The sequence below is a fragment of the Candida margitis genome, assembly GCF_024628925.1.
Source record: "Candida margitis strain CBS 14175 chromosome Unknown scaffold25, whole genome shotgun sequence".
In the NCBI taxonomy this organism is placed as follows: domain Eukaryota; kingdom Fungi; phylum Ascomycota; class Pichiomycetes; order Serinales; family Debaryomycetaceae; genus Lodderomyces; species Lodderomyces margitis.
In genome coordinates, this window is record NW_026261727.1 from 122,334 (window position 1) to 149,750 (window position 27,417).

General features: G+C 39.0%; 10 protein-coding genes across 10 annotated transcripts; 5 read left to right on the forward strand and 5 right to left on the reverse strand. All coding sequences in view use genetic code 12, as the record gives it.

Annotated features, from left to right (window-relative positions):
- Nucleotides 1-264: 264 nt before the first annotated feature.
- Nucleotides 265-3,027, reverse strand: CANMA_000288 (uncharacterized protein; the record flags this gene model as incomplete). The annotated part of the gene is made up of 2 exons (XM_051814992.1): nucleotides 265-866; nucleotides 1,098-3,027. 2 exons carry the CDS (start codon nucleotides 3,025-3,027, stop codon nucleotides 265-267), a joined length of 2,532 nt encoding a protein of 843 aa, XP_051674123.1.
- A 979-nt stretch (nucleotides 3,028-4,006) lies between these two features.
- TPM2 (tropomyosin) lies at nucleotides 4,007-4,750 on the forward strand (the record flags this gene model as incomplete). Its single annotated transcript, XM_051815003.1, has 2 exons — nucleotides 4,007-4,024; nucleotides 4,283-4,750. 2 exons carry the CDS (start codon nucleotides 4,007-4,009, stop codon nucleotides 4,748-4,750), a joined length of 486 nt encoding a protein of 161 aa, XP_051674124.1.
- A 708-nt stretch (nucleotides 4,751-5,458) lies between these two features.
- On the forward strand, nucleotides 5,459-6,955 carry CANMA_000290 (uncharacterized protein; the record flags this gene model as incomplete). The annotated part of the gene is made up of 1 exon (XM_051815015.1): nucleotides 5,459-6,955. One exon carries the CDS (start codon nucleotides 5,459-5,461, stop codon nucleotides 6,953-6,955), a length of 1,497 nt encoding a protein of 498 aa, XP_051674125.1.
- Nucleotides 6,956-8,625: 1,670 nt separating this feature from the next.
- TSR1 (Tsr1p) lies at nucleotides 8,626-10,947 on the forward strand (the record flags this gene model as incomplete). The annotated part of the gene is made up of 1 exon (XM_051815026.1): nucleotides 8,626-10,947. The coding sequence occupies one exon, from the start codon at nucleotides 8,626-8,628 to the stop codon at nucleotides 10,945-10,947; it is 2,322 nt and encodes a 773-aa protein (XP_051674126.1).
- Nucleotides 10,948-11,140: 193 nt separating this feature from the next.
- Nucleotides 11,141-12,049, reverse strand: PGA13 (Pga13p; the record flags this gene model as incomplete). Its single annotated transcript, XM_051815037.1, has 1 exon — nucleotides 11,141-12,049. One exon carries the CDS (start codon nucleotides 12,047-12,049, stop codon nucleotides 11,141-11,143), a length of 909 nt encoding a protein of 302 aa, XP_051674127.1.
- Nucleotides 12,050-13,779: 1,730 nt separating this feature from the next.
- On the forward strand, nucleotides 13,780-15,216 carry EMP46 (Emp46p; the record flags this gene model as incomplete). Its single annotated transcript, XM_051815048.1, has 1 exon — nucleotides 13,780-15,216. The coding sequence occupies one exon, from the start codon at nucleotides 13,780-13,782 to the stop codon at nucleotides 15,214-15,216; it is 1,437 nt and encodes a 478-aa protein (XP_051674128.1).
- A 115-nt stretch (nucleotides 15,217-15,331) lies between these two features.
- CANMA_000294 (uncharacterized protein) lies at nucleotides 15,332-17,860 on the reverse strand (the record flags this gene model as incomplete). The annotated part of the gene is made up of 1 exon (XM_051815059.1): nucleotides 15,332-17,860. One exon carries the CDS (start codon nucleotides 17,858-17,860, stop codon nucleotides 15,332-15,334), a length of 2,529 nt encoding a protein of 842 aa, XP_051674129.1.
- Nucleotides 17,861-18,649: 789 nt separating this feature from the next.
- On the forward strand, nucleotides 18,650-20,227 carry CANMA_000295 (uncharacterized protein; the record flags this gene model as incomplete). The annotated part of the gene is made up of 1 exon (XM_051815070.1): nucleotides 18,650-20,227. One exon carries the CDS (start codon nucleotides 18,650-18,652, stop codon nucleotides 20,225-20,227), a length of 1,578 nt encoding a protein of 525 aa, XP_051674130.1.
- A 62-nt stretch (nucleotides 20,228-20,289) lies between these two features.
- On the reverse strand, nucleotides 20,290-21,768 carry LPD1 (dihydrolipoyl dehydrogenase; the record flags this gene model as incomplete). The annotated part of the gene is made up of 1 exon (XM_051815081.1): nucleotides 20,290-21,768. One exon carries the CDS (start codon nucleotides 21,766-21,768, stop codon nucleotides 20,290-20,292), a length of 1,479 nt encoding a protein of 492 aa, XP_051674131.1.
- A 2,375-nt stretch (nucleotides 21,769-24,143) lies between these two features.
- SEC5 (exocyst subunit) lies at nucleotides 24,144-27,089 on the reverse strand (the record flags this gene model as incomplete). The annotated part of the gene is made up of 1 exon (XM_051815092.1): nucleotides 24,144-27,089. The coding sequence occupies one exon, from the start codon at nucleotides 27,087-27,089 to the stop codon at nucleotides 24,144-24,146; it is 2,946 nt and encodes a 981-aa protein (XP_051674132.1).
- Nucleotides 27,090-27,417: the final 328 nt, after the last annotated feature.

Genomic DNA, 27,417 nt, shown 5'->3' on the forward strand with positions numbered 1-27,417 from the left:
GGCGAAGAGATGAAGAGGAAAGATTTAATATAGGCTCTTCATCTCGGAGTTTTATCTTTTTTGTTTTTTTTGCTCTCTAATGCCGTACTACCAAAACACGCCACGTTCTTGTCCCGGTTGAGGTATTCCTATTACTTCCGGTATGGAAGGACACCTTTTGCAGGGCTCAATTGTGAATACATACATACGCTCCTTGTCAAGAGCGCAATTTACACTCGATTCCGATTGGCCAATGATCAGAATTTATTTCTATATAACTGCTTTTTACAAATACTTTGATCCTGCTTCTTGCAATCTTCTTTGCGCTAGCCGTCTAGGTGGCTCAACTTTTGCCCCGTGCCAGTGATAGTGGAACCCGATTTCGTGGGCCAAGATCTCTCCGAAGCCCAACATCATACCATTAATGAATGGCAACACCAAATTTATGGCACTTTTTCTAATAATACCAACAAAGTGCGACCAAAACGAGAATTGTCCTTGTTCTGTATATATCTCTTCATCCACCTGCTCCTCATCCTCTGTTTCTTTATCAGCCAACAAACTCTTGTCTTCGGCTAGTCTTCCGGTATTGGCTATATCTGCATTCAACACTACATCTTGAGGTATAATAGTAGAAGGATGTGTATTCAAACCATCAACATAATCTCCCCCTAACGCATCAACAATAATTTCCTCTACTGTTTCTTGTCTTTGGGTAACGGAATCAGGATTCTCGGGACTGAATATAGTTTGTAATTCATCACTTACTGCTTCCACATTCCGCGGTATGCCTGTGCTTGACGTCTGTTGCGTGTTCTGAACATTTTCAGATCTTTGATGACGTTGAGCATATGAGCCAGACATGTCGATTTTCAGTGATGTAATCTCTAGCAGTTAATGGGAATTATTGTGGGTTTGATAAATTCTCTCTCCCTTTGCTGATTCGGTGCACTTGAAGTCGCGCAAGTTTGCTTTACGTCACTGAAAAATGACACATACACACCCTAAGTTCCATTACAGCGTAGCACGGATGCTGGGTTCATCGGCAGGGCTACAATATTCTTTTGCACATGTTATTTATTCTAAATAAACTTTCTATACAAGAGCTCACCCCATACGCAAATCGAACTCATTTAATTTTTCAATAATACTGTCAGGTTCAACGATATTTTTCGGTACTGTACGTCGAGATCCTAGCTTCGATGTCGATGGAGCACTTGGTAACAGTTCTTTTCCTCTCACCTCTGGTCTACTGCCATCATAATCTGGATCAACCTCTTCCAATAGGGAATTAATGTCCAGTGATAAGTTATCCAAATAATGCAAGATTGATGTGTTTGTCGTACTTTCCGACTTCCTCGCTTTGTCCCTTGACTCAGTCGAGGTCGAGCCCCTATACGAATCTGTACCATTAACACGGGGAGAACTGTCTTTATAACCACTTGAAGCAGATGAGTCATAAGTGGGCTCGTTGGAACTCAAAGTTGACAGCGATCTATTCCGGTGTGGTGTTAATTCGTACATGGTGCTTGGCCCATCTCCGACAGGCTGATGATGCTGAGTGTAAGCCGTGTTGGCATATTTGGCAATGCTGTTTGTTTTGGGATCTAACGTGAATGGATTGACTAGGAACAGATGGTTGCTCGATGTGTTTGAATTAGAATGCAATTTATGGTATACTTCGCTTATATCTTTTGGTGATTGATCATTAGAGTGGGTGTTAACATCCTTCGCAATAGGTCTATTTTGCAAGATTAAATTGGAATTATGGGATGCTCCCGAGTCTTCTGGGGAGTTTGAACGACGCGGTTTGTGCTTCTTACCCTTGGTACCACGTTGAGATGACGAGTTTGGAGTTGATCTGGATGGAGATGAGGAGGACGATGAGGAGGACGATGAGGATGACAGCGACGAGCTCAGAGCGGCAGCATTGAACTCAATCCCATTTTGTTTCAATCTGTATTCCATTTTTGCAGCCACTGTCCTTCGGAACAAGATCTCAACTAACAATTTGGTGTTTAGTTGATGAACTTCTCTTTTTGATAAAAGTATGGCGTCTTGAGGGTATAATTTCTGAAAGGGAGGCGGAACCTTCATATACTCTAGCCCACTTTTGTTTTTTGAGTAGCTCCTTTGGGCCACTTCAAATGCCCGCGCTTTATAATTTTGGTATAGAATATCAACAACGCTCATTGATGTAGTACGCGAATGTACATGGCTAGACTTCACTGCTGGCTTTTTTCTTGCAAAATCTTCGACGTGCCAATGTAATAGTGGATGGGGATGTAAGATTTGCGTGTAGTTCCACATTTTCATCCTTTGAGGTAGATGAGAACCAACTACTTGGTTGTAGTTGCTCATTTGCACAAAATTCAAAAATTCATGTCTAGTGGTAAAGTTTGGTGTTTGTCCATTGTGTACAGATCGATATTTTAACGATCGCTTTCGTAAAACAGGGAAGGTGAATTTAGGCCAGCTAAACCATGAAGTTTTCTCCGTTTTGGGTTTCTGTTTCTCATCGCTAGGTTTAGATTCTAGCTCGTCCTTAAGAAGATCCTTCCTCTTTACTGTCTTGTTTCTCTGTTTGATTCTATTTCTGTTTCTCAATGTAGCCAGCCGCGAAATTCGGGAACCAGATCTATTCAATGAAGGCGACCCCACAACTGTCACCACAGGATTGCCCAGACTATCGTTGCTACTGTTCACAATTTCGCTAATGAAGCTTCTTCCTGTCTCAATGTTTTCTGCTATGAGGTCATAGTTCGACTGACTATGCCATGGTGAATGTTGGTGCAATTGTCGAGTTGAGCGTGTTTGTCTCGGTACCGTCAAGTTTGGGTGAGCTGTTGAGTCAAATGTTAAATCCTGGTTAGAATAAATGACTTCAAATGGGTTTGATTGTGAGACCACTCTAGAATGGGTTCGACTGCGGTCATAAGGTGCTCCTATACTGCCTGAGTATCGATGATAGTTTTCTTGATTAAACGGATCCAAAGTGGATCCTGTGACGATTGATGCGTGAGACGATCGAGGTATCACCGATGTCATACTGAACTGCTACTTGTCGACAACTCTACGCTTGGAAACGTTGTGAAATATGATGAAAGCAAAAAAAAAGCAGCAGTTGAGCTTCTAGACGGCATCACCAGATCAATTTTTTCTTCTACATTCTTCATTCGCTTAATGCAAAGGGGTTTCTCTGTACCTCAATGTATGTTTAATTTTTGTGAAACATGGCTGGCTTAAATAACCGATTAAGAAAGGAGAAAAAATTAAAAATAGCTTTACGAACCGAACTTTTGCAACAGTATAGCGCTACCAAAATATGGAAACTGCAACACCCAACACTCTCTCTGGAAGTATATTTTCTAGCTATACTTTGGAGAAACTGGCTTGTTTAAAATCCTGAAAAGAATGTGGTTAGCTTGAATTGGCTTCGAGAACGAGAGGGGAACAAGAGAATTGCATAATCGGCGGAACAAAACAGTGCTCCGAAAGAGAATTTGTCTTTCTATACAGTGTCGACCTAGTTCGGGATTAAGTAGCACACATACTATTGTCCACTCCTTTTTTATGGTAGTTGTAGTTGCTATCCAATTATAGATACAGTTCAAGGCTTCGGCTTCAGGTTCTATAATAATACAGTTCAAAACTGGTACTCAAATCAATAAACCTTTGCGCTGCCTCATTAGTACAGTAACTTGTTTGAAAGGTGTTTTGAAATCATTTCAAAATCATTTCACAGGCACGAATTTTAGACGAAGAGACATTTTCTGACTGAATGTCGTGTAAATTATCCTACGACATTCTTTCTGTAACGAGACACGTAATGTTTTTAATTTAAAAAGTTTTTATTTGTCTAATTAAATGTCGTGTATGTTTGGCCCACACAACAAAATTTTATAAACAGAAGACAGACGGACAGAGATCCCTCTCCGTGTCAATAAAAAAAAAATTGATTTAAACGATCAGTTCTTTCCTTTTCACACTTTCAACACACTTGGTAATTCATCAAAAACTATAAAAAATGGACAAGCTTAAGGAGGTATGTAACGACAAGTTCCTTTTTCACAATGATCAACAACAGCAATTGGACGAATACGTTAAATGGTCATAGAAATGACTGATGTCGACATTTTTACATCCAGATCAGGACGCGCATGATCCAACAAAATTTTGGTCGATTCGATTTCTAATAGTTACTCCTACAACACAGGTGTAAATCAATTGCTAGTCAGATCAGCTTTAACCGTGAATGGTTGTTACTTTCCTTTATTACATGTACTAACTCCTCCCCCCTCAGAAAATCAACAATTTGAAATTGGATGCTGAAAAATGGCAAGAAAAATCTGACGACTTGTCCGAAAGGATCAAGGAGTTGGAACAAGAAAGTTTAGAAAAGGATAACCAAATCCAAGCTTTAACCAGAAAGAATCAAGTTTTGGAAGAGCAAGTTGAAAAATTGGAAACTAATCTCGAAGAAATCAAGAGCACTGCTGATGAATCACATTCTTTGAAAACTTCTAACGACAACTACACCAAAAAGAATCAAGTTTTGGAGGAAGAGTTGGAAGAAGCTGATAAAAACTTGAAGGAAACCACTGAAAAGTTGAGAGAAACCGATATTAAAGCTGAACAATTGGAGAGGAAAGTGGCCAGTTTGGAAAGTGAAAAGGAGGAGCTTGAAAAGAAACAAGAGGAATTGACTGAGAAATACAACGAAGTCAAGGCTGAATTGGATGAAATCAGTCAACAGTTGGAAGCTATCTAAGCTCTAGCGATGTTGTGTTCAAATTTGCTTTCGAGTTTAAAGGTGGTTAATTCAGTCTATAGCATAGCTTTTAGGAAGAGAGTATATTGCTAAAGTAATCTTATAATTGAGAAACCGTGGTTAGTAGACTATTCTGATGAAACACTCCCTGTGGCACAGCCTAGACTGAACATTATATCTTCAGATAGCTTGCATCTGTAACTCTTCTTGCTCAGCCTTCGCAAGCGAAACAATTGAGCAACAACCAACGTGTACGACAAAGTTGCGACTTACAAAAATAACTGTCGTTTTCCTTCGATGTGCTCTTCCTTATCATCTATTTGCCACACCTAAAGTTCATTATGGTCTATACTGTAGTCACTAAAGTACTTTAGATCGAACTACTATTACTACTATTACTACTACTAGTAGTTAAATGTTGGATTTTGTGTAATATAAATCTGTAAAGTACTTAGCGAAGAAGACTGTTAGTACTAGTACTAGTATTAGTATTAGTCTTAGCTGTGTTTATTAAAGAGAAGAAAAAAAAAAAAAACCAGAGAGAAAAATCACAGGAGTGAAAGAGATATACGAATAGATACAGGTAACAACACTTTATATTCCCTTGGATAATATACACCTCCACTGCTATAAAACATAACGGCGTACCATATTGGAACCTGGTATTGTTGTGCAACGTACCTTACCATTTCCATTTGATATCCTATAATGATCATAGGTTCAACATTTCGGTCTAGATTTGGTAGTACTTTAGAGTCACACCAGATAGATGATGATTATTCGACACCAATAGACGAAGCAGAATCAAACACATCTTCATCACCACATCCACTACTGAATTCACATACATCTTCACCTTCTCTTTCACAGCAGAAATGGCTACGTCAAGCAAGGCACTCCCATACGACCTCAGGATCACAGAGTGCAGACCTATTGGCACCACGCGGTTTAACCGAAGATAACGAAGTACATCCACAACAGCAAAGCTCATCAAATCTACAACACCGAGCTTCATATACTAGTCTCACCCAAAACCACGCTTACTTCGATGAACTACAATTTGACCCTGAAGAGCCGGTTCCCACATACGAAACATCACAGCTAATGCATCAGAACAACCAAACTCCACAACAGGAGCTTGAAACAACTCAATACTTATCAGTGGATCCTCAGATTACTGCACGAGAGCTACCGGCTGGACTTGCGTCGCACTTGTATACCCCTATTCCGTCACTTCCTATACCGAGAACTTCGTCAATGTTTATCCTGGATTCCATAGAGTCATCGCAATCGACAACACCAAACATATTGCAGCAGCAACAGCTACAGCAACAACAATTGGGGGCATCTCACACCCTGCATCACTCATCATCAACAAGCACACCGTCCACCAGTTTGCAATTGCGTAACAAGTTCAAACAAACTTCAATCAAGAGATTAGGCTTGAAATTTCTAAATGCTAGACAACATTTCTTATTAGCGTGCTGTCGTGATATATCTTTAATACCACCTTTAATCGGGCTATACCAATCTTGGAAACGTATTTATCAGGACGACGATTTACAAGACTTGGCATCATCGTACAAGATCACAACGGCAAGAGGTCTGGAACATTTTCTCACCGGTGTTTGGTGCATTGTTGCTGCTTATTTATCCTATTCAATTCTTGATTCTTTGTTAGTAAGATGGATCATTACATACTCAACGTCGGCTGCAATTGTGCGCGTATTGTCCATGTCCACAATCATGATTACTTGTGAGTTATACTTGGTCAGCACTTTTAGCGCGGATGGGTACAAATATGGCCTACATATCTGGATTCTAATAAGTTGTATTCTAACACTTACCTATATTGTGCAGAATTTTGTCACCCTGAATTTGCAACTTGAACATCATCATAACAATATTCAGCAACAGGAACCAATGAGAGGTGGTGAGACAGAGGTAAGCACTGAGATGAATTCACTGTCTCAGAGAAGTGTCAATGGGTCAGGGCATGGCAATACTTCCAGTCGTAATAATGTCAAGCACCACAATCAGATGAGGACCAAAAAACCTAGACGGTTTTTTGACTTTTACAACATTGTGGTTTTCGCTGTGGTACCCGTAGGACTAGCAAGTTTTGTCACAATGATTGGACTACTCAGATCCCTATTGATATTGAGAATTGATGTCGATCAAGTAATGAAGACGGCGGTGAGTTGATGAAAAGATATAGAAAAATGCAATTGGTAGCTGTTCCATAACTAAATTTTTCTTCCTCTATAAATACAACCATCGCATATCCCAAATTTTTTTTCTAATTTTGTTTTCCCTTTTTTCTTTTCTTTCTTTAATCAAAAAGTATATAAGGGAGAAATTTGCCACGACGAGATAATGTAAACGCCTCCAAGTTATACTCGTTGCCATTTTATTATTAAATGATATAAACCTCCCGAGATTGACCATGAAAACCCCTTTTTAGGAAGTTTGAAATTCGTCTTAGAGAATTTTGAATGTCGATAATTTTTGAAGGGCACATTTTAGTAACCCATCTCTGCTGCTTTTATGTTGTATCACATAATGTAACCGATGTAATGTAATTTTGTTGTTTCTACTTGAACGTGAAAATCCGGATGAGCATTATGTATTTATCATCTATTGCCGCTTATAGAAGAAGAGTGTATCCACATTAAGGGCATCCATTACAAAGAGCTATCCAATCAGTCAATCATTTCTTACAGCAAGACAATTACAACTTTAAATTTCTCTTTATTACCTATACATTACATGAAATAATAAAAACTCCCGTCTTTTGTTTCAACAATGACTCCCTTCTTCCATTTCCAAAAATAACAGCATCTCCCTTTTTTCCAAAACAAATGCAGTCTCCTATCAATGAATGAAAAAAGTCACTTCTTTTTAAAAAAACACTTGGATGAAAATAACTCTCCCAGATGTTTATCTGAATTTGTGGAAACCAATATCGTTAGCCTTTTCTCTGAAACATTGACGACATAAGTCTATTCCGTATTTTCTGATCAAACCAGAGTGGGAAGAACAATGACGACATTGTCTTGAACCTTTACCAAAGTTTCTTGGGTGTGAGAACCAAACGTTTTCGTGTGCCATATTTTAATGTCTACATAAAATGTTAGTATTATTCTGTTAAGATGAAGTAGAAGATTGAAGTAGAAGCTTTGAGGGATGGGGGAAGGTATTGATCAATTCATGTAAACCTAATGGTCCTTGAAGGATGAGGTTCTCTAAATCTTCGTCTTCTTGTTGTAAACTTGCTTGTTGAAAGATGGTAACTGAAATTCATCTATCCGTGAAAAACTTGACAATTCTGAGATTGTGGTTGCTAGTCTGTAAGGTAACTTTGCATGCGTACTGTATGTTGTAACCTAGCGTAGGGTAGGCATCCCTGAGATTGATAAAATCTGGCATGACATCCTCTTCATGTAGACACATCTGAATTATCTATTCCTATCAGTGTTTCCCTCAACATATCATTCATCCCTCTCGTTCCATCTGTATACTTCAACCTGACGCTCCTAGTATTTCCTCGTTGTACATACTTATCTAACGTTGTTGATATATAGTCAGAACTGTTAAAACTCTGAAAATTCCAAAATTTTTTGATTGATGTTTCGTGCGAAGTGCGTGAGAATTCTCTTTCTCTCTCTCTGTGTAACTACTCTCACACTTTTTGAGTTTCTGAATTTTCGCTTATATAATCAAAGTGGCTGTAGCCCTAGTTTTGAATCACGTGAGCACCATCTCGCAGATCAAATTAATTTCTAAACAAAGGGCTCATCGCGTTAGCTAAGACTTAGTGTTTGGTTAACTAAGTTTTATAACCGACAGCAAAGTTACCATAATATATCGACATCATGGCCAAGGGTGGGAATTCACATAGGAATACATTAAAGAATGACCACAAGCCATTCAAATCAAAACATGCAACCAAAGGACAATTAAAGAACCAGTACAAGGGTAAAGTTGAAAAGACAACATCATCCGGCTCGTCGTCCAAACCTTTGAACAAACAGGCAAGAAAGAACTTGGCCAAGCAATTGAAAGAGAACAAGATCTTGGAAACTAAACTTACGAAAAAGTTGTTTGAAGGTAACTCGGGGGCTCAAAAAGTGATCACCATCATATGTTTGACCAAAGATATATCCCCAGTTGACATCGCGTATCAATTGTTTAACCAAGATGATGATAACAATACCGAATTTGCATACCCTGGCGTTACAAATATTAACGTTGCTAAATTCAAAACAAACTTGAAGATTGTGCTTCCGAATCATGACAATGTATTGCAAATACTTGATGCTGCAAAAGTATCCGATTTTGTCATATTTGGAGTGTCGGCAAACGAAGAAGTTGAACAAGGCTACGGAGAGACAATACTACGTGCATTACTAGCACAAGGTATTGGATCTGTAATCGGTGTATTGCCAAACATAGTATCAGCATACCCTAAACGCAACCTTCAATTGGATATTAAACAATCGTTGCAATCATTTTTCAACCATTTCTTTCCAGCTGAGGATAGGTTGTATGCATTAGAACTGGATTCTGATAATGCAAACTGCCTAAGATATGTCTGTCAAAAGTTCCCTCAACTGGTAACGTGGAGAGATTCTAGAGGATGGGTAGTGGCTGACACATTTCATAATGATGAATCTTATGATGGTATAATTATTGAAGGAACCTGTCGTGGAACGGGGTTTAATGTTAATAGATTGGTCCATATACCAGGCTATGGCGATTTCCTAGTAGACAAGATAGAGAAATTGAGCAAAAGCACAGGAAGGAGCCGAAATGAAATGCAAATTGACGGTGATATCGAGCAATCGTACTTACCAAATGAGAATCAAGACACCTTGGACGAGTTGAATCCTGATTTCCAAGAGGGGCAAGGTGGCGGTGATGCTGATATGTGGGACGATGACTTTGGCGACGATGGCATGGGCGTCAGATCGGAAGGTAAGATCTATTTCAACGATGATGGCACGAATAAAAGTAACCCCAATAGAAAGCTTCCCAAGGGTACTTCCGAATATCAAAGTAGGTGGTTTGTCGATGACGTTTTAGAAAACGCATCTGACTTGGAAGAGCTGGAGGAGGGCGATGATGATCATGTAGACGAAGAAGTCATGGATGAGAACCAAGACATTGTTGACGATGCAGCCACCGAGTATGCTGAATCTGACATGCATATTGATTTATCACCAGAGGAAGAACAACGCCAGTTGGAAGAATATCGTAATGCCGCTGCCCGGGAAGACTTGGAATTTCCAGATGAAATAGAGTTGCATCCTAACGAATCAGCAAGAGAAAGACTTAAAAGTTACAGGGGTGTCAAATCATTGGCAAATTGTGAATGGGATGCAGATGAGAATGGATTGGAGAAACCAAGCGTATGGAACCGTTTACTACGTATAGCAAACTTCAAGGCTACTCGAAACAAAGTCAATAAAGAGTTTATCAAACAGATTGAAGTACAACCTGGAAATAAGATGAGATTATTTGTCAGGGCACCAAAATACATTCTCGAACAAGTCGATGTCACTTCCAAACCATTTGTTGTTTATGAGTTGCTCGAGCATGAGCATAAATTGGCAGTGACAAATTTCTCTTTCGAGAACTGGGAAGATTACGAAACACCAATTCAGAACAAGGATACTATAGTTGTTCAATACGGTCCACGTCGACAAGTTATAAATCCAGTATTCAATCAAGCCTCAAACAATAGCAATAATGTACATAAACAAGAGAATTTCCAACATCCAGGAATGATGACGATAGCCACTGCCATAGCACCTGCTTTATTCACCAACTCGCCGGTTATATTTTTTAAACCTGGCGAAAACGGTTCCGTGCAGTTCATCGGGAAAGGTACCTATTTGGGCTGTGACCACACACGTGTTGTTGCTGAACGTATAGTCCTCACTGGGCATCCAGTCAAGATACATAAACGTGTGGTGACTGTGCGTTATATGTTTTTCAACCCCGAAGATATCAACTATTTCAAAGCAATTGGACTTTTCACTAAATCAGGTCGACTGGGATTCATTAAGGAAAGTTTGGGTACCCATGGTTATTTCAAAGCCAACTTTGATGGGAAGTTGACATCGCAGGATGTGGTGGCCATGAGCATGTACAAGAGAGTTTGGCCAGAGATATCGAGTTTGTATACTGAATAAATGCATATATATAACTTGTATTAAGGTTTTACCGAATTAGAAACAATGTATATATGACCGAAAACTAAAACTAGAAATAGAGTCCACTATAACTGAGTAACCGAAAAGAGAAAATCTTGGAGTAACGAACAAGCATATTATAGGTAGAGTACCTTGCCAGAGAACAAGTATTAGTCGCTTGGGTGGAGGACCTTTAAACCAAACCAGCTGCAATAACAACAGCTGCCATGAATAATGACCTAACCTTGGTTGTACCAGCACTGCCTTCGGCAAGAGGAGCAATACCTGGAGCGCTACTGCTTGATGAAGAAGACGAGAGTGGTGTTGAGTCACTCAATGCAAGTGGTGCGGGTGCGTTGTTACCAGTTGAAACTGATGCAGTTGTAGAAGGTGCTGTCACAGTAACGGGAGTTCCCTCCTCACCAATTGACAAGAAAACTGGTCCTTCGTCAGTGTGTGTGGCAGTGCCAGTTGGTGTAACATCTGGAAACACTGTTACATCTGGGATTATTGTTAATTCTGGAGTATTGGTGGTGGTTGGTGCGGTTGTTGGAGTTGTTGCAGGAGTTGTTGCAGGGGCAGTAGTTGACGTGGTTGTTGGAGTTGTTGCAGGGGTTGTTGTTGGAGTTGTTGCAGGAGTTGTTGTTGGAGTTGTTGCAGGGGTGGTGGCTGGGGTCGTTGTAACGGTAACTTCAGTAGGATGACACTTGTGGTTGCTGCAGGTAGTAATTGTCACAACGGTGGTTGTTGGTGTATAAACAGTGGTTTCAGTTGCCTTTTTGGTGTTTGAATTCTCACCAGTGATGACGGTTCCAGTTTCATGGGTAGTTGCAGATGCAGGTGGCTGAATGGTTGAAACAGTTGAACACAAGACTTGATCAGTAATCGTCACGGTAGTTGGTTCTGTGACGGTGATTGCGGTTGGAAGACAGTGATTGTCAGAACATTTAGTAATAGTAAATGTTGTTGCTTCTGGACAGAAGGTGGTGTAGTCAGTGACAACAATTTGGGTATGGATCACAGAAGTGTTACTGTAGATCGGTTGAGCCAAAGCGGCAGCTGCGAGTAAAATAGTGGTGAAAACCGAAGATTTTGAGACCATGTTGTTTGTTAGCGAGCGAATGTTTTGATAGATAAAAATGATACGGAGGAGAAAATAGTGGAAACTATTTCGCCTTTATATACCATTTTTTTTTTGATCAATCCACCTGGTAAGGGGAGATGAAGGAAACATTGTGGCATTTTGATGAGCGTCACCAGCAACGCAGGGAGTTGAGAATTTTCAGCTGCACAAGCAAACTCTTTGTTTACCAACAATTGGCTAATTCGGTAAAATTTTGGCTCAAATGGGACATATATTTGGTTATGCATTTCATTTCATTGTTATACGGCAATAACTTCAGCCGTTGTATGGTACTGCAAATCTTTCTGTGTGAATATTTGACTGCAAAATATTTAAGGTTCGGTAATTTGGTTTTGTGCTATCTAGATTCCACCATGCAATTAAAATTGTTGAGCAATTCCAGTGTAGTGTAAGGTTCAGTGAACGTACAGACTAGGAAGATACATGAAAGTATAATTAAATGAAGTTTGAGTTCGGGGTTGAAATTGGTATAAGCTAATTGACAAGAAAATCGTACTCTAAAAAACTTACCACTGGTTTGATTCCCTAAAAATAAAACTCAAACGACTTCAAGGATAGAGTTTTTAGGACCATGGGCTCTACAGATATCCTCGGTATTGTAATTGAATATAGTTCAACTTTGAGTAGCAACTTCGGGTTGCTGTTTTTTCGTGGTAACTTTTACCGGTTCTCAAAATTAACTAGTTTTGTTAAACTTTTTTGTCGGAACAATGAACTGAGTATCTTGAGTACTTGAAACTAGCAAACTTTGATCCAATATTAAAACTACAAGGAGTAAAGTTTGCAAACGTTTGGAGGATTTTCATTTGATAAATTTTGGAGGTGTCTTTGTGTGTGTTTTTTGTCTACAAAGGGTCTCTCCTTAAAACCTGGTACGAGTAACAACATGGCCGGAAAGTGAATTATTCCCAAAATGAGACAAAACTCAACAATTATCTAAAACTTTTGCTTTCCCGCCTGCCAACTGGAGTGATAAAAATGCAGCCTTATTCACGAGCTATAGTATTTGAGAATCACAACGTTCTGATTATGGCTCAACGAGATGGTATGCTGGATGGATATATTATGTCATATTAGATAGCGTGGCTATAGATAATGAGAAGAGTGATACCAAATACAATGTTACTTGAAAGTAACACCATAAACTCACTACATAGTCACTGATCTTGCTTTGTTCTGGAGGTTTAGGAATATGAATATATAGTGAACTGAGTTTGGACCTTGTAAGGATTTCAATTAACAACAGTTTTGAGCTTTGGATGTTGAGTCGTTTCTTTGGTCAGCAGTTTATCCTATCGAATAAGTACGAGCTTATTTAAAACATCAGTGGTATACATATTTTCTTTGTGTAAAACAATTCTTATCCAATTTGCACTCTATCGTGGCTAAGACTATTCAGGACCATTAGAGAGCAGTTGTTTGTACCCCTTTTTTAGTCTTTTCATGTTGAATATATCTGGCTACCCCCAAGTAGAATCCAATGACAGGTAGGTCTTACATGTATCCAAGCATAAGACCCAAAATGCTTCTGGCAGCCAAAAAGAAAAGAACAGATAGTTGTACAATCGCACGCGCCGCACACACCGTTAATAAAGCCTCTCGACGAAATTTTCACTTTTTTTTTTTTGACAGCCTGTGTTACCGAACAAGTAGCCACTGTCCACCACCACTAACTATCTTACATTAACATGCGTTTATTCAAAAATGTTTTATTAAATGCAGTCTTGGCTACTGCAATTGTACCGAACGTAAACATAGATCAAACAAACACACGCGGAAATGATCCAAGTCTCGATTCATTATCTTTACCCAATTTATTGACAATTGACAGTTTATCACGTATAAACAACTATCAGCTTAGCAGTGTTACATTTGATCAAGGAAGACTATTAATGGAACAGCGAGGCTCAATCTGGTCAAAGTCCTTTATTCCATCAAACGATTTCACAGTTGAAGTAGTCTTCAGATCATCAGGTAAATCACAGGACATTCAATTTTCAGACAATGGGTTAAATTTATGGCTTTTGGACGACGGGAAAAGTCAAAGTCTAGACCAATATGATGGATTCAGATTCGCAATCAACAATGTAGATACACAAGGTTTGAAAATCTTTAATAATGATGGAACAAAGAATGCGGAAAATGGACTTGATGTCAGCATTGGCGATTGTCAGTTCAGATATTTGGAGAGTGACGTACCATTTACGTTGAGGATATCTCATAGTGATAATTGGTTTAAGGTGCAGGTTGACAACAACCTATGTTTCAAAACTGACAGGGTCAAATTGCCCCAAAATCAGAATTTCAAGTTGGGAATCACTAGTAACTCAAACCCTCAATCACAAGAAGTTTTTGAAATCTTGTCTGTCAAAGTATGGGACAAGTTGACCGAAGATGCAGTTGATGACCATGGGCTAATGGCTGATGGGGAGTTGAAGGTTGATGTCAAGAAGATTGTGGATGGATCGCAGCAACAAAAAGATGAAGGCTATGTAAAACCAAGTGTATTAAGAGAGTCATTAATGGAAAGAGCTAGAAGACATAGAGAAGAGACAGAAAGGCCACAGCAACAACAACAACAAGACAAACTGAATCAAGGTAGCCAGAGTAATGATTTTCTGGTAGTTCTCAACAAATTGAGTCATTTAGAGTACTTGGTAAATGACTTGCCAAAGAACTTCGACCCATCTTCTTCAAGTAGCCAAAATGACCAATTTGATCAGTTGGTTCAGTCTCAGTCCAACATAAATTCAGCTATTCAAGAAACACGTGATATCGTTAATGACTTGAAAGAGACATTTATTCAACAATACGCCCAATTACTCCAAGCCGTGTCAGATCTTAATCAAAAAGTCATTGGCGAAGTTAGGGAGCAACATTTCAGTATGGAAGAAATTGGCAAGAAAGTTGACTTGTTGATGAACGAGCACAAGGAAGTTCAGTATCAATACCGAAAGCAGAATGAACAGAGGGGTCAGGAATCATCACACACTATGTCTTCATCGGACTCAGTTTTTGATAAATTAATCAAATGGATTTTGGTTCCATTGATGATTGTTTTGCTTGCATTAGTTGTATTTGTTTATCGTCTTAGACACGATATCAAACACTCCAAACTTTTATAGACTACATAAAATATCTAAGTCAAAGTACATCACTTGAAAATAGAATTTAATCTTCAGTCTATGCTCATTCCTTTCAAGCTTTGGAACTTCCATTAGTCCCCAATTTTGATGGTGTTTAAGCATCTGTTTCATCTCCCAGTTGGCTTCTACTCTTGGACGGCGTGTTTGGTGTCGACTCCACAGCGTCATCCAACAACATTGATGACAATCTTTTCTTTTTTGGTGAGACTGATCGTTTTAATGACGCAGGAGACTTGGCCGGCGTTGGAGGAGGAGTTGCAGAGCGGGATCTTGAGCTGGACTTGCTACTAGACTCTGGTTGAGCTTTACTATCATCATCAGCATCATCATTTTCTTGGGGAAAAGACAGAGCTTCTGCGACTTCCTCCTTTGGTTGGTCGGTAGACTGACCATTTTGCTTGTGCTTAATAGCACTCTTCAACCTCGATTCCAAACGAGATTTAGATTTCGCTGCCAAAGACTCACTTGGCGCAAGAGGTGGAGTGTGACGAGTCTTGGTGGAGCCAGTGCGACTAACATTGGGGCTATTTGCAGCGCTATTTGCAGCGCTATTGGATTTAGTTTTGGAACTGTTTCTCCTGAGTTCATTAAATATTGTTTCCTTATTTTTAAGCAAGTCTTGCATGGTACTAACAGGATGCTTATCGTTGAAACTGCTCTTTGAAAGTTCAGAGTGTGTATTTGTCTTGGGGCGTAAAATCAACTTGCCAAACTCTAAACAAAGAGCACCTTGTAAGCTCTTTGATGCTTCCTTATCTTTTGCTCCAATTATTTGCACCAACCTCTTTAGATGAGTCAACAAGGCATCGAGAGTAGCTATGTTGCATTTAGGCAATTCCGATAGCACATTTTGAAGACCATTAATACGAGTAGCCTTTTGCGACCCGTCTTGATAGTTGATATACAACAATTTGATCACATCGTAAAAACTGTGTGGAATTAATGAGTCGGGTAATTCCAACAAATACAACTTCAAAACATTAGTAATAACCACAGGATTCGACTCGCTTAGTATCTCGGAAATCTTGACTGGGTCAGATAAGTCATTAAGTTGCGAACGCAATTTGTGCACACTAGATAAATGCACCGGTTGAGTCCAAAGGTTGATCCGTTCCTCATCATCCTTTAAGTCGGGGTACGTGTGGTCTAAATGGCTCAAAATACACTGAACGATTATTGGAACTACCTTTTTGTCTAATCTAGACTTGACATTCAAGTCTACACCAAATGTCTGCCTAGTATTTGAGTCGTAATAGTTGTCGTACAATGTCACATGCGGTTTGAAGTAGCCAGTGGCATAATTCTCAATCAAGAATTTCAAATCCTTCACCGGATTGATTGTTTCTTCTAACAAGACTAGTTCATCGGTAACCATTTGCAACTGTTTTACCCTATTTGCAAAAGTGGCTATGAAATCAAAAGTCACCTTCTTTATAGCTTTCAATCGGTCTAATTCACACTTTTGCATAAAGGTTAGATGGTCCATAACAAGCTCCTCAAACTCGCACCTCAATGCATCAAGCTCTCTAACTTTTTCAAAGTACAGCAAATCCAAAGACTTGACATCATTGAGCAATTTAGGATATTGTGTTTTGTCGGAATAGTCGACACCGCTAACTCCCATTGCTTCCTTAACGTCATCAAAATTGAATGTGCCGAAACCCTTGGAAAATCCATTACTACTGACATCGTTGCTATTTGGGATTATCTGGGCAACATCAAAAGCCTTCTGTTTCCATTGGTAAAAAAATTGAGACGAATTGATGAATGACTTACCCATTGATCCAACAACTCTGATAAAGTCATGCTTGATTAAGTCTTGGCCAAATTTTTCTGCCTTGTCTAGATTTTTTTCAACTTCAAATACATTGTCGAGAACCCATTGCGTGATGGAGCTTCCTGTAGACACGTCCTGGTATGTTCCTAAAATAGGAACTTTATGTGCAGCTCGAGGTATACCAATCAACATTTGCTTCAAAAGAGTTTCCATTTGTTTAGAGTTAAACTCGGCATATGTAAATTCAAAGCTGGTTTCCCCTTCCTCACCTCCATCTTCGTCAGTGGATTCGGCCGCTTTTTGGGATGCTGAAATTCTCCTGTGAAACTCAGAGTCACCCATTTCCTCACTCAACTCCTCCTCAGAATAGTGGCTTTTAAACTCTTCTAAAATTCTGCATTTGTTGAAGTATTTTTTTTGTAACTTGTCCACTTGAGCCTGTGTTGATTTTAGCGATTTATATTTTGCGTTGATGGTCGACGTAGAGTATCCAACTCGTTGTTCGTGTTCCTTACACCATTTTTCAAATGGACTGAGAACCATTGTTTCAATGTTTTCGGCAATGTCAATATGGTACTGTCCTTGTTTGTGGAAGTTATCGTGCAATTCGGTGTATACATTCTTGATTGTTGACGCGTAATCGTCATTGGTTTGGCGTTTGCTAGTAGGCTTTGAATTTGTTGATATTGACTGAAGAGAAGTACCATATAGCATCTCCAGATCCATTCTTTTTTTGAACAAATCTATGAAGTCATCATTTTCGTGTATACCCTCGTATAGTTGTCCAAATAGGATTTGGAACCCCAGGTTATAATCCTGAGTCCAGAAATTCTCTGCAAACGACATCTATACGGCAATGATGAGCTTAGATTTGGTATGCCAAATTTGATACTGTAGTGGTACAATAAACAGTATGAAAAATTTTTTGAAAAGTAAACGTCTAATGTAAAAGTGTCTTTACTTGTTGGTAATGTAATGTATTTCCCAAATCTACGATTCAATTCAGATCGAGTCAACTTTTTTATTCTTTTTATTTTTTCGTCTGTTTTGTTTTTATTTATTTTTTTTTTATTTTTTTTTATTTTTAATGAAAAAAATTTTGACGTCAGACAACGCACCTCAATACAAATAAGAATGATGATATGAATATGTTCTATATAATTTGTACGAGAAATTGAGGTTGAACAGTTGGTAATAATAGTGGTTGTGGTTGTGGTTGTTGTTGTTGTTGTTGTTGTTGTTGCTGTTGTAATTGGACAATAAGCATCGTATAATGCATCAACTATTAATTATTTCTTATAAACTTTCTTGTATTTATGTATCTTGTGGTCTAGATTTGCGTTGCATTCCACCTTGAAGCAAAGTGGTGGATTTTGTGCGTGTACTCGAAAGCCAGATCCAAACTATACAAGAGATAACATTGAACGGTGCATACAGCAGGGAGGAGGAAAGGCTATCATAGTTGTTTAAGTAGGGACTCTCCAGCCGTTGATACTATTACATAGACATTTAAGCATGAAGAGCCACAAGAACCCTGGCGTGGTAGCTCTTCACCAATGATGAGCATCAAATTCGCCCTTTGCAATCATAAATCTTCTTCTTCTTCTCCTTTATCTTCTGCACGAGGTACACACCATGCTCAAGCAATTCTATAGACTGGGTGCCACCTGCATTACAAGAACTACGCGAAGATATCTTGCTTCAAACTACGACAGCAATTTTAAACCAAAGTCTGACCCACAACCAAAAGAATCTTCCACCAAAGTGCCGCCACACAAAGATGGTTTATACTTTGGAAAATTCACAGAGGAGGAGTATAAAGAAGCTGCAAGAGTGATTAAAGAGCAGATTGCCAAATTGGAAGGAGAAATTAAAGGAGACCACAATGTGAGGGAGAATATTGGCAAGCTTCCTCAATTCCCTGAGCAAGGTCCAGCTGCATCCAAAGATTCAATCAAGAGCTTGACCGATTTTTTCAAACAAGCAATTAAATTGACTGGGCCAATAACGCTAAGCTCGTATATGAGGCAATGCTTAACTCATCCTGATTTTGGCTACTATACCACGCGAGATCCATTAAACTTGAAAACGGGAGATTTCATAACCAGTCCGGAAATCTCTTCTGTGTTTGGTGAAATGATTGGAATCTGGTACTTTACAATATGGCAATCTCAGAACAAGCCAACACACATAAGATTCATTGAGTTGGGTCCAGGTAAGGGTACTCTAATAAATGATGTGATAAAGACCTTCAATAGATTTGTTGAAAAAGTGAGCGAAATCAAGCCCAATGTCGAGATTGTGTTGATTGAGGCCTCTAAAGTGTTGAGACTTGAGCAATATAAACTTTTATGCAACCACAAACAAGATTCATTCGAGACAACCGAAGAAGGATTTAATCGATCTACTACAAAATGGGGCAACGCCATTATCTGGGTTGACACTGAAAAAGATATCAAGCAACAAGAGGCACAAAAATCAGCCAACTATATCATTGCCCATGAGTTTTTCGATGCATTGCCAATAAAGTCATTTATAAAGAAAGAAGAAGGTTGGCGTGAATTGGTGGTTGAAGACAGTCCGACTGTTTTGAATACACAGTTAAAATTGGAAGGCAGTAGAGAGGACTCGCCTGGGGCTGCAAAGGACCCCACTTTAGATACTGAATTCCACTTGACTATATCTCCAAAAGAAACACCTGCATCAATGATTCCAAAATTAAGCAAGAGGTACAAAGATTTGCCAGTTGAGTCTCGGATTGAAATATGCCCCGACGCAGAACTCTATACATTGAAAATAGCTCAGTTGATAGACAATGTTAACTCATTAGGTGCTGCTTTGGTCGTTGATTATGGAGTGGTGAACCAAATTCCTGAGAATTCACTACGTGGTATTTACAAGCACAAGTTTGTCTCTCCTTTTTACAAGCCAGGAGAAGTCGATCTATCCATTGACGTTGATTTCACTAATTTAAAGAGTCTTTCCGAGAATATAGTTGATGTTGAAGGCCCGATCAACCAGGGTGATTGGCTCCATAATATTGGAGTAGGGTACCGCATTGATCAACTTTTGAAACAAAATAGCAACAATGAAGAAATGCAAGATAAAATATATGGAGCCTACAGGAGACTAACTGATGACGATAAAATGGGCAAAATCTACAAGTTTATGGCACTTTTGCCAAAGAACTCCGAGAAGCCTATTGGTTTTTAAGTAAAGTTTTTATAAAATTTCAACTACGTATCTAGGGAGTAACTGTATGTAATTGTCCCAACCTAGAAGTTGATTGGTTTATCGTAGGCAGCCAATGCAGCTTCTTTGAAGGCTTCAGATAATGTAGGGTGAGCATGACACGTTCTTGCGATATCTTCAGCAGAAGCACCATATTCCAAGGCCAAACCAGCTTCAGCAATCATTTCACCGGCATTTGGTCCGATAATGTGAGCTCCCAAAACTCTTTGAGTCTCAGCATCAGCGAGGATCTTTACGAAACCGTCGGTGTCCAAGTTGGTTTTAGCTCTAGAGTTGGCAATGAATGGGAACTTACCAACGGTGTATTTGATTCCTTGCTCTTTCAATTGCTGCTCGTTTAATCCGACCCATGCAACTTCTGGATGGGTATACATCACAGAAGGAATGTTGGCATAGTTTACGTGACCGTGACCGTTTTTGATGATTTCAGCAGCGGCGATACCTTCTTCCTCGGCCTTGTGGGCCAACATAGGACCAAAAGTAACATCACCAATGACTCTAATGTTGTCCTTCTGGGTCTTGTATTGATCATCAATGATCAATCTACCTTTGTTATCCTTTTCTAAACCAGCAGCTTCCAAGTTCAATCCTTCAGTATATGGTCTTCTACCAATGGCAACTAACAAAACATCAGCCTCGATATCTTCCTTCTTACCAGACTTGACGTCTTCTACTTCGATCTTGACCACATCTCCATCTCTTTCACCCTTGGTGACCTTGGTACCTAATTTAAAGTCCAATCCTTGCTTTGACAACAATTTTTGAGAAGTTTTGGCAACTTCAGCATCCATACCAGCTCCAATAGCTGGCAAGAATTCAATAACAGTAACCTTCGATCCTAATCTTGAGTATACTGAAGCCATTTCTAAACCAATAATACCACCACCGATGATTGCTAATCTCTTTGGAATTTCCTTCAAGGCTAAAATACCGGTAGATGTAACAATTCTCTCTTCATCAACTTCGATACCAGGGAATGGTGTTGGCTCCGAACCAGTAGCAACAATAAAGTTGTCAGCTTTAACCTCAATTGGTTCAGCATTTTCATCAATGGGTTGGACTTTGACTGTTTTGTCGTCAACAAATGAACCTGTTCCTTTCAAGTACTCGACCTTGTTCTTTTTAAGCAATGATTCGACCCCTCCTGTCAATTGTTTGACTGATTTTTCTTTGGCAGCCATCAATTTGGCAAAATCAACGCCAACAGTACCATCAATGGCAATACCTCTATCCTTTGCTTCGTGTTGTATTTGATGCAACAAGTGAGTGTTGTTCAATAAGGATTTGGATGGAATACAGCCAACATTCAAACAGGTACCACCCAAGGCTCCTCTTTTTTCAATACAGGCGGTGTCCAATCCCAATTGTGCGGCCTTGATGGCAGCAACATATCCACCTGGTCCACCTCCGATGACAACGACGTCGTACTTCTTGGTGGATGCAAATCTAACGAATTGAGCAAACTTTTGTTGCACAGAAGTTGGTTTAAACGATCTCAACATTGTGTGTGTATGTGTGTGTGATGATGTCTGTGATGATGATGTCGTTTAAACGAATAGATATATTTTATCAATGAGTCTATGTAATGAATAACTCTTTGGTTTTGATGTATGTTGATTGGCAAACGAGAAAAAATTAAAATTAAAAAAGAAAAAAAAACTCAAATTCTTTAAGCTGCTACTCTAAGTTCAATTTGTGACTTTTCTTCTTCTCGGTGTTTAAACTCCCGGCCACAATCCTTTCTTTCCATTTTCATATTATTTCTATAAAGGTACAAAATATTGGATAATACAAAGCGTATTTATACTAATAACACTAGCCAGAGTATACTAAATGAATTTAGGTATAGCTCATGTTAACCTTTGGAAGACAATAGCCTATTCCCAACTCGGAGTTTAATTGCCAGCGGAAACTTTTGTTTTTTTGACTCTGACTCCGAGTACACTACCCCGGCAAATCCAGTAACACAAACAAAAACGTGTAAGTCATCTCCGGGTCTACGATTTCAGTCACTACATCTCTAATCTAAGGGGAAGTTGTGTCTACCGTTTGGATAAATGACCTCAAAATGGTTACTTATTTAGTAGTCATGCTGAGGTTGCTTAGTAATGTGTTTTTATTTTTGTTTTCTTCTGATTATTCCCTTGTAAAAAAGAGATGATGAGCTGTGTTTTAGAGTTTATGGTAGGTGGCAATGTGGGTGTGATGGAAGCTAGAGACATAGTAAAAGTCATTCTTTTCTGATGTCTTTTGCACTTCCTTGTAGAGCTGAGATGAACTGGGAAAGTCATGCACTTTCCCTAATCAATTTAAAAAATAATTAATTTGCAGCAATTTTCAAGCAATAGCGTAAACAAATATCTCAGTTCCGGTGGCCTTCAGGTCTTCCCAAGCTAATTTCAACATTTTGTATCATTTTGGAAAAGTTTTGAGCTATGCATGAGTGTCCCTATCGCATGATATTTAGTCACTTGATCGGCAAAATCTCTCATACTGCACACCTTCCTGGGGGACTTTTGTATTAGTTTCCTAGGAACGCCACCACCACTACCACTGGTAAAAACGACTGCATTTGAAGTGTGCATTTTTAAGCAATGGAAATAACGCAGATATAAAACACGTAGCACAGCGGTGCAATTCTCAAAACCGCGCAGTATGTTATCTTGAGTAAATTAGCGTCGAATGAAAAAAAATTTCGAAGTTTAGGAAGCTTGGGTCAATTACTTCCCATGAGCTCAAGCAATATAATTCATTATGTGTTGGTATATATGTTTCTAATAATGCCAACAGATTTGGGAAGCAAGTTTAGCTACAAAGAAAAAATCAGCAGTATGGAATTGACTTGTAAATTGGATACTGTAGCACGTTAATAGGGAAAGGCGAAGAAAAGCAAGGTTGGAAGATTTGTCTAGAAAGGCGCGTTATCTATTAAATTTGTAGTTTATTCTTACCAACCCTTTAATAAATTGAGTTTTTAACTTAATTGTTTTACCAAAAAAGTTTGAAAACAAATTACTCATAAATTTTGATTATTGTTACAGCAGAGATACTAAAAAGGGGATCAAGCAGTAGATGCTTAGACTGTACATATCAGAGCTCTATCGATCAACTTTATAATTCAAGAGAGAAAACACGGAGAGAATCAATACTGCACAAACAGGAAAAATTACAATTTTTACCGCTGACATATTTTAGTGGCCCTAAATCTCCTAAATTAGCCTGGCTAGCTCAATCGGCTAGAGCGTGAGACTTTTAATCTCAAGGTTGCGGGTTCGAGTCCCGCGTCGGGCTTTTAATTTTTTTTGTGCAGTCTTTTCTAGTTACTTCTTCTTACTGCTAGCTCTTTTAGGCAACCTATAGGAAATTAAAACTATGGAGCTTGATGAGGAGGTCTCATGTGGTGATAGATTGATTAGTTTGGTGCATTTTTTTTTCTGGCAGGGTGTTGTGTATCCAAATGGCGTTGACTACTCGTTCGTTGGTTGCAGGTACACCGAAGAGCACGCCTGAGGACCAAGAGTCCGGAGGATATAGCAACTTGAAAGTTGAGGTAGAAGAAGTTGTGAAGAGAATTGGTAACACCAAGTTTTATTTTGATTTTGAGATAAAAAAGAGATAGTATTTACTTAATCTTTGGAAGCAGGATTAACAAAGTGAAGTGTCATCATCATGAGGCAAGATTTGAAGTTTTAGCCATAAGGAGTAATTACATTCATGAGAGATTGGATCTCAATGCAATACAAACGTATGCACCTAAAATTCACCAGCTATATAAGAGCAAGTGCTCCAAAACAACAGCAATTTCCATAGTTGTATACTATATGCAAAGTGTATTGTATATTGGCCCAACATGGTACCACCATCTCTACAACGGCCACTAAAAACATTCAAATTGTGCTTTGGATGACTTCAAACTGGTTTTTAATGTCTCTTTGAACGTGGCGTCGCCGTATTGTTCGCTGTAATGGGGTGCATCGCATTCGCGAATTTGTGCTCCAATGTTGTCCAAAAGGCTTTCCAATAAGCTAAACGTTGAATCATTCAACCTGAGTCCCTTTGACATCTCAAACACGCTATGCAAGAAATTGCAATCTAGTTGCAAGTTGTATAACGTTGCAGCGTTGCGAATGTTGACGCTTCTCAATCCGTCTTGAATACTTTTCAAAAAGTTGTACTGCAACTCATTAATAATTGTGACAAATATATCCACACTTGTCAATGGTTTGAGTTTATGAACAAGTTTGACAAAATGCATCAAAACTTCAAATACAAATGCATCAACTGATAAGGTATGTTCCTTCTGAGCCACATCATTTTGAGTTTCTGATATGTGACTAAAAAATCCACTCGTTACTGAAGCAATCGCTTCTTTTTCATTTGCCAAAATGTCATCAAGTATAGTCAAGCTAGCCTTATCAATATCTGCAAATAACTTGAGCTTTTGCTTGGACAAGTCTTTACCAAAGCGCTGATCAAACTGGTAAATCAAAACAGGGTATGTAGTTCTTGACAACTTGTCCAAGTTATTCACAGTTAGAATCTTGAAAATCTCTATGCTTGATCCTTTCCCTTTGGATAGCGATAGACGGTCTATAGTGTACTTTTTCATCAAAGAGTCCACAAGGATATTCAAAGTTCTCATAAACTGTATTTCAATACTCACAAGGACTCGCTTGCTTGGATATGAAGCCACAATGTTTACTTCATCTTGATTCTCTTTTTCTTTGCTGAGTATGATTTTGCTAACTTTGGAAATCATGTATAGTTGATAGTACTCAATGACATTGACCAATTTAGTACATGAGCCATCCTTGGTGTTGTACCTATCTTCAATCTTCCAATCTTCTAAATCATAAAATTGAGAGCAGTCATTGACCCAAGTAGAGCATACAGCCTCCAAGATTTTTTGATTTATATGCAGTGAGGCACTTTTCAACGACTTCAATTGTTTGTTTGTATCTTCAAACCTGCTGATATTTCCAATGGTAGTAACTGCAACACCCAACTTTGTTAAGATACGGTTCACTTTTGTCTGGATTATACTCAACAGATGAATTGAGGACAAAGAGTTGGAGTAGCAAGGAACAAATTGTCTGTAGTTTGAAGGCAAGGACTCTAAATTATTAACCTCTTTATTGTCACTGGAACTTGACTCTGAATGAAACAACCTCACCAAAAGGTCCACAGCTTCGTTTATTGCCCGAAAGAACCGGTCTCTAATGGATCCCTTTGGGTCCACATTCAACTTGTAATAACTGCCATAGTTGTTGGAAAATTTTCCAACTAGTTTAATGAATATGGTTTCCATATAACTCATAAAGTTTACCAACACCAACCATGTCTCGTTGACTAAACTGATATCAAGGGCATCACCGCCTTCAAATGCCTCGTCAATAGCCAACATTTTCTCCTCCTTGTTCTTGGCCAACTTGATTTCATTTTTATAGCTCTCATACTTTTCGGAAATATAACCTACATGTGACCCCTGCCTCCTTTCTGCTCTTAAGGATGCCACATAGTCAATTAGTTTCTTCTGCATCAAAACAAATTTTGTATCAAATTTCTTTTCTTGGTATTCAAAATCAGTTACCAACACGTCAATTTGCTTGTTCAAGAATACACCTATTGGGTCAGATTGACTGCCTTTGCCGCGAGCACCCTCTATCTTCGACAAGTTTTCCACCAATGACATAAACTTTTGATCATCTTTATTGCGTGAGCCTGCTCCACTAATTGAACTTTGGCTACTACTAGCTTCGTGGTCCAATGACGACAACTCCTGATAAGTTTTATCCCTGAATTGACTGGCAATCACTTCTATTTCTTGAAACAATTTTGCTACAATGGTGAGTTTCAGAAGTCTAATTTTCTTCAAATTGGCAAGTGCAGCTTCGTCTTGGTGGTCACCATTTGATTGCTGGAGCTTCTCCACATCTGCTTGAAAAGAAGTGTCAATCCTCCTCAACACATGCATTTTCTCCCGATCATATCTAGTATAGTCATCAATAAACTGGTGACTATCGTTCGCTGAAAGCGAATTGATCAATTTTCGTGGTATATTAAATAAGAAAGCGTTTGACTTTATAAATTCCAACATGATATTGAGTCTGTCTTCCTTGGCTTTATTTTCAATTATCGGCTTTATCAACAAAGTGTTTGTCGTTGCCAAGTTGTTCAATGACAGTTCAAGTTCTGAAGAGATGTCACCATTATCTGCACCATCAGACGTTTTCAATCGATGTCGCTGAGGATTGAAGTACTTGGAAGTTTCTTTATCCTCTTGCTGTTTTGTCTTCAGCTGTTTAAATCCTTGCAATGTCCCATCCATCTGTGCTTTAATGTTTAGAGCGTTCGTGATATCCGAATCAAGGGCGGCCTGTAAATCTTTGGTGTACGACTGAATACTTTTGTCCAAAAAGTGCAATGAGTCATCCAACACTTTTAACGGGGTGTCCTTGTGAATCGTGGTTAAATACTTGTACGGTTTGAATGTTTGAGAACTTATCAAGTAGTCTTTTACTAAAGGATCATCCTGTGACGATATTATTCCTTTCTTCATGAGGTCAACCACAATATTAGACCCGCGTCCTTTCAATGGATCCTCCAATTCATGGCCTTTAGTTGGCTCGCATTCATATCCATCAGCATTGTCCGCGTTCAATATTGACTCCATAAGCTGAAACGACTCTTCAGTGGAGAGTCCAGATAAGTTTTCGGGATACGATTGGTCAATGTTGCGCACATCCCCACGTTCTTTCGGACGGGGTGTGCTTAATCCATATTTGGACAACAATTGCTCCGGTGATGGGTTTAAATCGAGCATTGAATGTGTGGTGTTGGGAAGTACGTGTGTGTTAGTTGTCGTATGGCATAAGTTTTGTTGTCAGAATTTTTTTATGCTCACAAATTGACAGATTATTCACGTGCATTTCATGTGTATATCACGTGAAAATATTAACTTTAGTAACTTGAAAAGCAAAAGCTTTCAACGAAAAGCGCAAATGGTTTAGTGGTAAAATCCAACGTTGCCATCGTTGGGCCCCCGGTTCGATTCCGGGTTTGCGCATTTTTTTTGCAAAATCTTTGGCGGGCACACACGAATAGTTAGCTTTCTTCACTGCTGTATCTTCAAAGTGTTGATCAACCAGCCC